General features: G+C 36.8%; 1 protein-coding gene across 3 annotated transcripts in view; it reads right to left on the reverse strand.

The window, feature by feature from the left end:
• LRBA (LPS responsive beige-like anchor protein) overlaps positions 1-13046 on the reverse strand; it is a 417388-nt gene that overhangs the window by 194321 nt on the left and 210021 nt on the right. For all 3 annotated transcript variants that reach the window (XM_080368631.1, XM_080368630.1, XM_080368629.1), the window contains one exon: positions 2229-2353. In XM_080368631.1, coding sequence (XP_080224757.1) covers positions 2229-2353 — 125 coding nt within the window. The remainder of the gene's footprint in view (positions 1-2228; positions 2354-13046) is intronic.

Here is a 13046-nt window from a genome sequence, read left to right on the forward strand (position 1 = left end):
CACCTTTGTATTCCTATACATTATATATAGTTTCCCCAACTGAACTTGAATTTGTACTTTGGTCATCTAGTTTACACCTTGCCAGTGGAAGGTCTTGGAACAAGACAGTTGCATATATACGCACACTCAGATAGTAATATAGTTACTATCTAAATTACATCAGTTAGGCAGATAGTAATTATCTGTATTTTCAGAAATCATATTAAACAATGACTTACAGTAAACTAGAATATTCACTGGCTAGATAAAGAAAAAGAGTGGCAACTGATACACAAAGGCAGCATGCAATTAAATTCAGAATAAAACAATATAAAGAAATTAAATATAACAGAAACCTATTAAGGATGTGACATTCTAAACAGAAAGGTGGACAGAAAACAATTTACTCTATTTGAATTACCAGGGTTAGCTACTAGCTATGCCTGTTAGCTACCTATGAAATAGGGCTGCTGGTATTCACTCTCCTTTTGTATTGACAAAAATTGTACTCCTGTCAATTACAAACTGAGTATGAGCCATAGCCCTTGAAATGTAGCCTGGCTAAGTGAAAATGTCACATTACTATGAAAGATGAATAACTGCAGTAGTGCGTGTTTGCTTATGGAAGAATTAGTTACACAAATAGAGATAGGAGTTCTAAAGATTTTGCAGTAAAGGTATTTTTCAGTATTTTGATTAACAATATCAAAATTAAACGCAAAAATCAGAGTAGAATACTTAAAATTGTGACAAGATCATTTAATTTAAAACACACATAATATTAAAGGGGGGCCGTTGTTGTTTATCCATGGAGTATTTAAACAGAAAGAAGCCTTGTGCCCTTAAAGTCCATGGCATAGAAACAACACACAGTATTAAGAACAACAAGCCCCAAAGCAAAAAATGGGTTAATTAATTCTACATCTTGTTCCTCTTTCTATAGTCAAAGATGTAGGGCTCTGTGAACATTGCTTTCAGATCACTTTATTGACTATTCTCTGTACGGTCATTTATTTTAGAGGACTGATGTCACATTTGGCATTATATCAGCTGACATATTGTAGACATTTTCTTCCAGAAATGGGTCTTTAAAGCTGAGTGCAAGAGGTTAAGATGCCTGACGGAAACTAACTTTACGACAGTGATGTTCTTCTATATTCATATAACACACTTACTAATTTTAAATTAGCATAAAGTTTAAGCCTCCAGATGTAATATGTGTGTGTATGTATGCATATATGTACGCAGTAAGTCACAGATTGAAAAAGAAAAAAAAAAACCAACCTAAATTGAAATTATTCTATTCCATGACATGTACCTTCAAGGTGAAGGGTACTCAGCTTTAAAGCTGAATATTATAAGCAAATAATTCTTAAATATAAGAAAGATTTTTCTACCTTATCGATGTATCTTCATTAGATCATGAAGACATAAAATACTAGACTAAACCCCAAAGTTCACTAGCTTTGGGTGGGGTTTTTGTTTGTTTATCTATCTTTTGGGTTTATTCTAGAATTCTCAAGCTGATTATTGCATTATTTTTGTAGATACATTCCCCTACAACAGACACAGCAGCATGTAACTGAGTGATTCCTGATAATAAAATGGGGAAAAAATATTTTACAAATTCATCGCCTTTTTTTAAAATCACCAGGTAGAAAGCATCATTACCCTTTCCTGCTTGAACAATACTTTATGTTTCAGCATTTGTTACTATTTCTTCTATATCAAATTCTTGCAGAAAAACTTGAAGACTTAAACATAAGCAAAGGTCAGAATAGAGTTTAGCTTTAGAAGCGTTATTTTTCTTTTAAACTATCTGTAACGTTAGGCAGATATGTGCCAAGCCTAACAAATAACTGCTGTCAATTTCTGAACAGGAAAGTTCTTCTGATGTTACTGAAGCAGAAATTGGTAGTTTACCACAAGGAAGTGTGTCCAGGAATTAATGGCAAAATTGCATCCACTTTTCTGCTGCTTAGTGAGAACTAAATTTGTAATCATTGTACGCCAAGTACACACAATGTGCCAGCTCAACGAAGAGGTAATGAAGAGGCTTAACAAATAACAGCACTGCTTATATGCAGTAATGGTCACTTTACCTTTGTATTGAACATGTCTGAAATGCAACAACAAAAGCCTTTAGTATTTGGGACAATTTTCTAGCATCTTATCGGAATGAAGGTCTAGTCTTTACTGCTACGTACTGTAACCTGCTGCTATTGGCAAGAAGGAGATTTTACACTGACCATGTTCTCCGGCTGCTTTTAGTGTCGCTTCAGGATGTGTCGATCCAAGGGGGTTACGCACAAATCGTCGCCGGCGCCGCAAGTCATCTTCCCAGTAGTCAAGGCGCCAGAACTCACGAGGACGACTACAATGAAACAGAGGAGCCACATATGTTAGCAATTATCAAACAGCATGGTAGCACTGAATTTCTGCATAAAGCTCTCCTTGTTTGCGCTGCTTTTGCCTTTTTTTTTTTTTAACCTCCCCCCTTTCTGCAATCTTTTACTTAGGTATGTCCTTGAAAATAACAATATCACCTTCCAGTCTAAGGAACTCCTTTCCCTTTTTTCTTGGAAGGTGAAATGAGCACTAAATACATCATTTTGAAATGAATTGCTGACAGTGTGATCAGTTTCCCCACACTCTAGTGGCATGTGCTCCGATTTCAGCCTCATTTCAGCCTCAGCAGGGCACCTTTCTCAGTGACTGCATTTATAAACCAGAATAGGGAAAAGGCTATTATAAATATGGTATAGCATTACCTATATTAATCAAAGTCTGTCCCCCTTCATTTTTCTTCCTAATTTGTGCCTTTTTGCACAAGGTCAGTAAATCATGCCATGAATTCTTGGTCCAGAAAGTGTTAACTTTAATGAATACCTCAGTTACATGGTTATGTATGTGATAATAAAATATTACTCTGTTTAGATGTGCAGGAATTTAATTAAAATAATCTCTTAAAATATTCATTACATTTAGCCCCTGAGGCTTAGAACAACACAAGAAAATGCATTTCTTTTCCATTTACTGTTTTTAAATAAACCATTCCAGGAGAGTGAAACAGCAATCTATTTTCAAGCAAATCAGATTGGATTTCTGGTTTATGTAGTTGTGTTTTTACATTTAATTAAAACCTACACGTTATGATGTGTAATAATTGCTATATTGAAAGCATACTTTTAAAAAAATCACATCTAGAAAAGGTTATATCAAATTCATTATTTTCCACTGTACACTCCAAATATAGGTAGATCTTTTTAATACGGTCATATATAAGTGCCAGTTACTATCTTGTTAGAGCATCATGAATGAATGCCACTGTAAAAGCAGTATTTTAGCCCAGAGAATGTATAAAACCCCGCCAATTTCAGGTATAGCAAATAAAGAGAAAATGCCTTAAGCATAAAATAGCCATGATAGCCTGAAAACCTGTATGCCCAAATTAAAACCCACTGATTTTACTTGTTAACATAGCTAGTATTAAAACAATAGATGAAAATGCATATAAATTCTATTTCTGGACCAGGAGCTAATAGAAAGTATAACTCTCCACACTGACAAATGCACAGCCGCAACTAATCTATAGATTACAATGTGAAAAATACTTGTTATCCACATTCTTAGTTTTGAGGTGTAAAGGTAGAAATTAATTTTATTTAAGGTAAATCGAGGTTTCAAACTAACATGGTACCAAAAGGCAGAATAATTCACATAATCCTACTTTTAAACAGAATTTGTAGGCATCAAATATTGTGACTGAAAATAATTTTACAAAAATGAAGACTGCCTTTGCATCTACTACCTTCATTAAAATTCTGTGCCTTTTTCTACCACCAAAGAAAAGGCAGTGCTATTCTTCATCTTCCCAATTTCTTACTTTCAGAAAAATACTGAAGTACTGGAATCAAATGCCCCAGCATCTTATTTTCCCAGTTGTCTGTGTTACAATCATGCTAAAATTTGAATGCTTTGATTATAAAATCCAACAATTTTGGAATGATTAACCAAAGAAAAATTATAAGACACAGGAAAATGCAGGTTTATTCAAAGGTCGATTAATAACTTAGAATTCTCCATTAGTGATTATAGCAAAAAGGCAGAACACAGATGGCTATGTGCATGCCTTTGATAGTCATAGAGCATGGATAGGCACTTCATCATTCTGCCTTCCTACATTTATCTGTTAAAATTATTATCAAATATCAGCCAGGATGCAGTCGTGAATCACAGGCTGCTCCTCGTCTTCAGGGGAATGATACAATGAGGGTCTATTCATCAGTATGGCAATCGGCACAAGTAATTAGTTCCCTAGACTGAGATCTCCTACAAAGCTTATTTCATTCGGTACCACAAACATATGACAATGAAAAGCTAATGGAAGCTGCTAAAATTTGTTAACCTCTTCTGCCATCAATCCTTCTGGTATTCTGTGCTACAGTATTATGCAAAGATGGTAAATTATTAATTTGTCATTCATCTATCTTTCTACAGTTTTGATAGAATTAAGTGATGCCATTCTTCTGGATAGCAATTACAATTATACTACATTACAAAACTATGTTAAAATTATTAGAAAAATAAGTATCAATGATCAGGCACGAAGTATTATCCTGAAACATAATATATCTTTAGTCCCCCACTTTTCTTTTCAGTTCCACACGGGAAATCTGCACAGGATTCCATCTCCGCTGGTCCACTGATTACTCACATACAACGTATTAACGATTAGACTGTGTATTTGGGGCAACGCCTGTACTATGAGGTTAAAAACAAAACCAAAAAAACCCCAAACATCCACTCTTCACAAATAGAAAAATACCCAACAAAAAACTGCATAGCCAAAAATAAATGCCTGTGTTGTCTAATTTTTACAAGTGAGTACTTTTTGAGAGCAGTTACTGGGACAAATGTGTATTAGTACCAACAGAAGCCAGTATACCACGTAGCTACTCTGGAACAACTAGCTTACTGGTAAGATCAATTAACCGCAACGCTGTGCCATGCAGACTTTGCACCACTACAGCCAGGGGGAGACAGACAGAAATATTGCTCCGATTTGGGCAGAACTGACTGCTGACAGACTGAAGGATTAGAAAGCAAAGGGCCAAGTAAGCAGGTTTTGTGAACAGCATAGTGCCATCGACTACAGGGGCCATTTGACAGCAGCAGCTTCAGGCCCTGTGATAAAGGCTGCCATATGGACTAAAGGTGCTATATGGACTGGATCAATGAACATAAGTACTCAATTAGTGTAAGTGCAAGAGCAACATTCTCAGGGGATTGGGGATTTATGAATTATAAATCATATGATTTGCATGGGTTTGTCAGGGCACCCTCTAACATGATACACAGTCATTCATGGCTCCTTAGTAACAACACTGACTGAACAGAAACAAAGTTTTTATAGTAAATGTTTTATTCAAATAATATAACCATTATATTGCTGTATTTTTCAAATAGTTCCCCAAATTACCAGGCTATGTACTCAGAATTGAGATATAAGCTTCCTCTTAACTCCCATGTAACTAATTAGATTGTTACAATTGTACAGCGATGAGATGAAATACAGAATGACTAATGTAACCTGTATTCTCAGGACTTTGAGCGTGACGTGCAAAAGAAAAAGTCACTGTGGTCAATGGAGAAAGTTTAAATGTTCTTAGAATGAAGATGTGTGAGCAAGAAACCTATTTTTCCTACAGGTTTCAAAGATTAACAGAATTGGAAACAAAACATACCAACTGGTGGACTACTTTTATTGTGGTGTTATAACAAAGGAATTTTAGGTGTGAGAATTACTTATTGGTCCTCATACCCCACAGGAGATAAATTAAATCTAAGCAGTACAATCAGAACGACAAAAGGATCATGTAATTGCCAAAGAATTACTTCTTGTAATGCCTTATCCATTGTGTATTTCAAGATATTCTGCTACCTCTGTGACCACAGAAAAGCAGCAGTCAGCACATAGCGTGGATAGAAAAGGGACTGTGCAAGGTGGGGAACAGAAAAGAAAATGTAGTCCTACAAAAGCAACAGTTTGAGAGGTCCTAGGGCTGTATCTGGGCCATGAGTTCATTGAGAACGGATTTTAGCACCCCACAGAAGCACCCAATCAGATCCTTAGATTAGTACTAAAGTACTAAATAAACACAGCACAGAAAAGAGAAACAAAGAAAAGGAAAGAAAGGCAAAAGCAGCACAGCATTATAGAAATCATCTGCAGAGACCGAGGATGACTACAGCTGTAAATGACCTCTTCTAACTAAAAGGCTATTTAGCCTTAAAGGCAAGAAAACCTTGACTTCCTGAGTCTGAAAAAAGATTCAGACCAGGAGAGTCTGCTGTTATAGTCTTTGCACAGTCTACTATATCAAGAAAAACAATTCTTGCTCTGCTGTATGGCAATTATGCACAGTAAACACAGACATGAAACATCAGTCTGTGAATTTTGTACTTCTACTACTTGCACTGACACATCTGGAAGCACAGGCTGTTCCCAGACCACTGAATGAGAACACAGGTGGTGATCATGACTTAAGCATAATACCTCATTCACATTCCCTAAAATCTATGTGAAGATACCAAGATAAATTTCCAAGTGACATACTCGCCGCTGAAATTCTAATTGTAGAGTTAAGCGGGTAAGTAGGTAAGTCAATCTCCAAACCTAATCAGTCCTTGGTCTCTCCACTAAGACCATCGGCAAGGCAATCAATCAGTGATGGCAATTTCGAAGGTGTAAATGCTCGAAAACAGAGACAGGTTAAATTAGTTTCATAGACAAGCAAACACAGAGCAGCAACACCCCTTATTCATCAGTAACAACAATATAGATTTGAAATGAAACCTGGAAGAAGGCGGCTCTGCAGTTCCTCCCTCATTGACTGCAAGCCTACCACAACTTTTGGTTTTAATTCACTCAGCACTTTGGTTGCAATTGGCTCATCAAATGTACAGTATCAGGTGCTACTTAATTTCTAAATTACACAAAAGAGCAATCATAGAACACAAAAAGCGATGACCAATTTTAAAGAAAAAATGTGCTGGGTTATTTTAATGCTGTTCAGGAACATTTCTTGCTCTACATCTAGGAAACGTTTGCTTCCATGTAAAATATTTCAAGAACTCAAGCTAGACATCTGCTGCAAGATACACAAATATTTTTCTCCAAAAAGAAGAGCCAATAAGCATTTGCATTAGATTGTCAATCCAAAGATAAAAATGCTTAAGTTCTAGAAAGCACTTCAGAAATCTTGATGGAGTACGGTTAGCAGACTGCCGGGCATCATGTGATGTAAAAGTCTGCTTTATCTTGCAAACTGAAATCCATTGCATTTTCATGCAGCTGGATGTCCAGAAGAGTCACTAAAATCTCTCATATTTTGCATGTAATAATAAAACTCAAGGTATGTCCACTAGCTGATTTGATAAAATGCAATTTCAGAAAGTAAAACATTTTCTGAAACCCTTCAATATTCTTGTAATGAGTTTTCACAAATGGTGATCTAAAAAGCTAAGCTACCAGAGCATATTAATACAATTAGCTACATGTCTGTAAGTACTAAACTAAAAAATGTTTTGTGCACATCCAGCTGTATTATTGATTTGTAACATGATCAAAAATATCTAAAATATTTTAGAAAATAAAAATTGATCTTAATGATGGTAAAGCAAACACTGAAGATGTAACTTGACAAGCAAGTTCTCAGCAGCAGTACCAAGTTCAGCATTTCATGCAGAGATCACATGCACAACTGTATTGCCATGTGATAAAACTGAATTGGAGACTGATTCAGTAGGAAGAATGACTGGGTTTGAGTAAATCAAGTTCCTGACCTGATTCCCAACTTTGCCCCAGCACTACCAAAGCACACAGGAAAAGGTCTGATTAGCGTTAAGTCAAAGTTATTGCTAAAATATTACTTGGCCATCTACACTCTACCTCAATGTGTGTATTTCACAGCACTTCACCAATAAGGTATCTACTTCAGAACATTAAAGATTAATTAACTCCTGCTAAGCGCATTGAGATCTCTAGAAATGCAACCTACATTACCTGTATGTTCTTCAATGACAAAACCAATTAAAGATCTACTCACCCTCCCTCTCTCAGTTGCATTCACATAAGCATTCGCACAGCCACACTAAACCCAGTCATGGTAACAATCTGGGCTTATTAGGGTTCAATGATTTTATTCTGTTTTAGGTTAGTAACCTGTTTACATGGCAGTCTCACCAGCAACTACATAAGTAAAAATGTGGGAAAGGAACATGCACGTGAGGGGAAGGAAGGAAAGGATGAGGAAGAACATCTTTGATATCAAAAAAGATCTATTGTGTAGTCATACTCTAATATTAGCGAGTCCATGCCTCCTCATATTATCTTAATTTTCCCCACACAGACACTCATATTCCATAGTTTCAGAGCATAGACTTCCATAAATGGAAATAATTGGGAACCTTTCAGAAAAAACATAACACACAGTAATTGCTGTAGTAACAGGAACTGGTCACAACAAAGGCCCAAGGCCACAGAGTACAACTTCTTTGGCATAGTATCAATTATGCAGAAAATTAATGTAATCCATTAAATTTGCACAGCCTATTTGCTGCTTCTAACCCTTCTCCAAGAAAACATTTGGCTTTGTCTAGAAAGGATTTTTTCCTAAACAGACTTTTGCTTTTATGTATGCTTCCATTTTATCAAAAGCAGGGTGGGGGGGAGGGGGGGTTTTCCAGAAGAGAAAGTAATGCTATTCTTCTTTACATCTTTCAGAAGAAATAGAAGTGAAAAGCAGGGTATGAAGTACAGGCACAACATCTACATGGACTTAACATCGAACTGTCACTCTGAGGACTTCTGCATGGTCAGAGGGGTTCTTTGTACAGTTTAAAGTACAGCATAGAGGAAAAAAATGGGACCATCAGTAAGAGAAGCGTGGCCTAACAGATATTTCATGCTGTTTTCCCATATAAACAAGACAGTAAAAACAGCACAGATCTGTAATTCCTAAATTTGCATTTTAAAAACTGGTAGAAATGCTGTTAGTATGATTTTATACAGTAAAAAGTTAGGATAATACGTCTTTGTCTCACCTACCCATTCGACACTACAGCTACAGTTCCCCACCCAGGCCTCTCGATCCCTGTGTTTTGCATCATACCAAAAACCCATTCCTATCTAACTAGCATGCAAAACAAAAAGAGAGAAACAATGCCATTTTCAGATATCACAGAGACTCTTTTCTGCATTGACAAGCTTTGAATTCTTTGTTTAAAAAGCAATCCAGAAAAATATTGACTATAAACATTTTGGTAGCCCTCTACGCACTATAAAGCACCACGTCAGTGTAAAGACAAGCCCATCTTCAAGGTGCTGCTGTCCTAGATGATGGTGTTATTAACCTCCAGTTTAAAAACAGTTCTCTGTGTATGAGTTTACGTGTGCTCTTCTTTGATCTTTATTAACCCTTTGGTGACTAACCACAGCCCCAGCTTTTTTGGAGGCAGCATTCTTTGAAGTGCTGGCATTCCAGTGCACGCTGATACTTCAAAGAGGGCTCACTTTAGTACACGGTACAGTACTAATCATGTATTCTGCAACCACTGTCTTATCTTAAACTGATCTTATTTTGATCAGTCCAAAATAAAGCTGCACTTAAAGGATGTCACCTTAAGACACAGGTCAATTCTTGTTGCATTTCCATTAAGGCTAATTATAAATTAACAGAAATGAAAACTACTCCACTTCACTAACAGAAGTTAACATGAAAACTCTCTTCTGGTTTTGAGCCAAATTAGTTCATACATGGAAGAATGAACATACAGCAACTTTGCAACCAGATGCTTTGGCTTAGTTGCTCATAAATCTTTCTTGATCTCGCACATCCTGATTGGCGTCAACAACTTTTAATTAGTTTTTCAAAATAACTACAGTTCATACAGATCCCATAACCTGCTATTCATGTTGATGCTATTAAAAATAACAACAATTAACATAATATACAAAGAACAGGTACACTGCATCTCACCTGAGTTTTTGTGCTGTTTATCTGATAATGTGGAAAACTAGTGTGCAGCAGTCATACCTTCCTTTCCAAAATGAACAATGGGATGTAAGAATATAGGTTGGAGGATATATGATAGAAAAGCCAGCTCAGTCTCTGTCTCCTTGGCCATTCCTACTGGTTCTGATGCTTTCACCTTAAGCATGGATATAGAAAGGATCTATATCTTTCCTCACCAATTACAGCATCAGCAGATGTTCCGTGAGGAAAAAAGTACAGTGAAACATTACAAGTCAGATTCATTCTTTCCATTAGCTTGGAATTTGAGATCATAATCTTTCAGCATTCCTGGGCATATAGATCAATTTCTGACCAAAACAGTAAAATCTCCTCAGATCTGTTGTTTCATCTCTATATTGTTCTGATACCAAAAATATTAAATACAGGAATTACAGTAAAGATTTTTCAAAAATATCTTAGACTTGACCCGCACCAAACATTTCAGCTTCACTATCATCTCTTCTAGAAGAAACAGGACGAAATCACATTCCCACATATCTACACTTTAAGAGCTGTGGCTAACCTGTATCTTTTTTTATAGCTCTCTTAACAGCTGTATACTTTCCTTGCTTCCATAAAAATGTAATAGTGCACCCTCCCCCCAATTCAGCCAATATTTTGCTCCTGTATGTTCTTCTGAAGGAAGTTGTGGTTTTTTTCTTTTGAATATACATTTTCAGAGTCCTCTGCCAGAACGGTCTAAACTAATTGTTCAAATTTTTCCCAAAAAAAGAAGCAGCTAAAATTAGCATCTAGTAACTGTATTAATTCAGCAATTCAACAAATACCAAAGAGAGGAATAGGAAAGGTGACTATTAGGTACAACATTTAGCGTTTTCCAATCCAGAATGCACCTCTGTAAGGTGGTGGTGCAAGGTCTGTTAAAGATCACTTGCCTTCAAACCAGCCTTGCCAAAACAAGTTTTCCATTCAAGAGAGACCAACCTGCTAGTTCCTTTGATAGCAAGGAGACTGCCCTCCAAATTATGCGAGGTGGAACAGCTCTGGCCTGCTTACACATGGTTTTAATTTACTTTTTTAAAACCTAGAATAGTAAAGGGAAGAAAGTCCTCTCTGAGGTCTCTAAATGCCTACATATTGAACATACATAAATTATTTTATTGTAGACATAATCTGAGTGCATCTAGGGAGATAAGAAAATTCCCTCTTCAAACCCTTGCTTAATCACAAATTAATTTGAACATACTTGTCCCTCTGCTTTAAATTACATTAGGAGTAACAGGTAACCATCAGGTCCACAGAAGGTTTGGCTACTGTTAAACAATACCACAGAAACAGTATTATCAATTGGGATTGCAGGTTAGGATACTGAAGTCTTAGAGACACCCAACTTCAACATTACCTGCATCTCTCTTACTCTCTGATATAACTAAAATAAAAATTTACATTAAAGAAAAACCAAAACAACAAACAACCCAACCAAAACCAAATAAAACCATGTATGATTTAAAGGCTAACACTTGTGTCAGAGATTTAATTCAGGATTTAAAAATCTGAGAAGGGCAAAAAATCTGGGAAATTACTTCATTGTGTGATGATTGCAGGAACATATGTAAGAAAGAGTTCAAGTAACTGCAAACATCGTATCACGCTCTGAGACAGGAAACAATAAGTACAAGGCAGCGAGACCACTAAGAAGCACATGAGGCAAGACTCCTAACTGTTACCATACTAGCACAGCACAGTCAGGAAGCAACAACAGGACTTAAAAACTTTTGAAAAGGTTTAACTTATTAAATATATTTCTCCTTTGAAAGACCAGCAAAAGGTCTCTAAAAATAAAAACACAGCACCGAATCATGACGAAGCACTCTTTCCTGGACCACACAGAGCACACTGTATCTACTCCAGCTTTAAATGAAGAAAAAAGTAGCCTGAAAACATACCCTATCTTCTATTATATGTGGCCAATGAAGCAGGAGACAAAAGGTTGGTAATTAATAGGCACGGCACAGAGGCACGTTCAAAACAAACTGTTACCTGACACAGCCTGCAAGTGAAGGTGCTGCCTGTGAACTGCTCTTTGCAAGGTGGTAGCTGTCAGCTCACACCACGACCCTGCCAATGGCACAAAGAACACTGCTCCACACCTACCTGCTACATGGTCTGCAAGAACATGGTGGGAAACAGCAGGTACACCGCACTACTGAGGATGATGAAGCAGCATTAAGGCATAGACATTAAGGTCTAGAGAGGTAGAAAATACGGTCCCAAGATGAGGAGCTGATGCTGGAGAATAAGCTAATAAGAAGTTGGTGTCTCCATTTGGAAAGGTGAAAGTCCATGTTTGGGATCAACACCAAGAGCTAGGGAGGGGCTTTATAGTTGGTATTTTTTTTCTGTGCAGACCCATCATTGTCATTCCACATTCAGATAAATATAGTACTAGTTCATGTCTGATTACTCAGCGCTAATTTGAGCTTGCCTAAATAACTGCAGCTTTAATCACCCATTCTACCAATGCTAGCTGAAGCTACTGAACTACATCCTGAGATCCACTGATGCTCCAAGGGTCATAAAGGTTCTGAAGATAGTTACTGGCCCCCACAAAATCACATTATTCTCTGGCTATGTTAACATAGAGAAGTGTGGAAGCCACCCTTACTAGTGTCACAAAAAGTTACCAAAGGACTACTTTTAAAGCATAAGCAACATTAGAGCATTAAACCACCCAAGGTTCCTTTAATATAGTAATTCAAGGGCTTAGCCTAGGAGAAAAGCTTGTACGGTAACACGTAAGCAGCTAATTGGCAAGATGTAAACTTCTTTTCTACAGCTATTTTAAGGGAGAAATCTAGCAACAGATAACTTGGTAATTAACATTTGGACTGAGCAATACAAGAGACATTGCAATATTCTTTCCTCCACATATCCTTATTTTACGCTCAAGACATTAATGGTGTTAGCATTTAAATCCCACACTGTAGAACAGGAGCGATAACAAAGACTGTGAAATGAAAGCTTAGG

This window comes from Falco punctatus, assembly GCF_963210335.1.
Source record: "Falco punctatus genome assembly, chromosome: 1".
NCBI lineage: Eukaryota > Metazoa > Chordata > Aves > Falconiformes > Falconidae > Falco > Falco punctatus.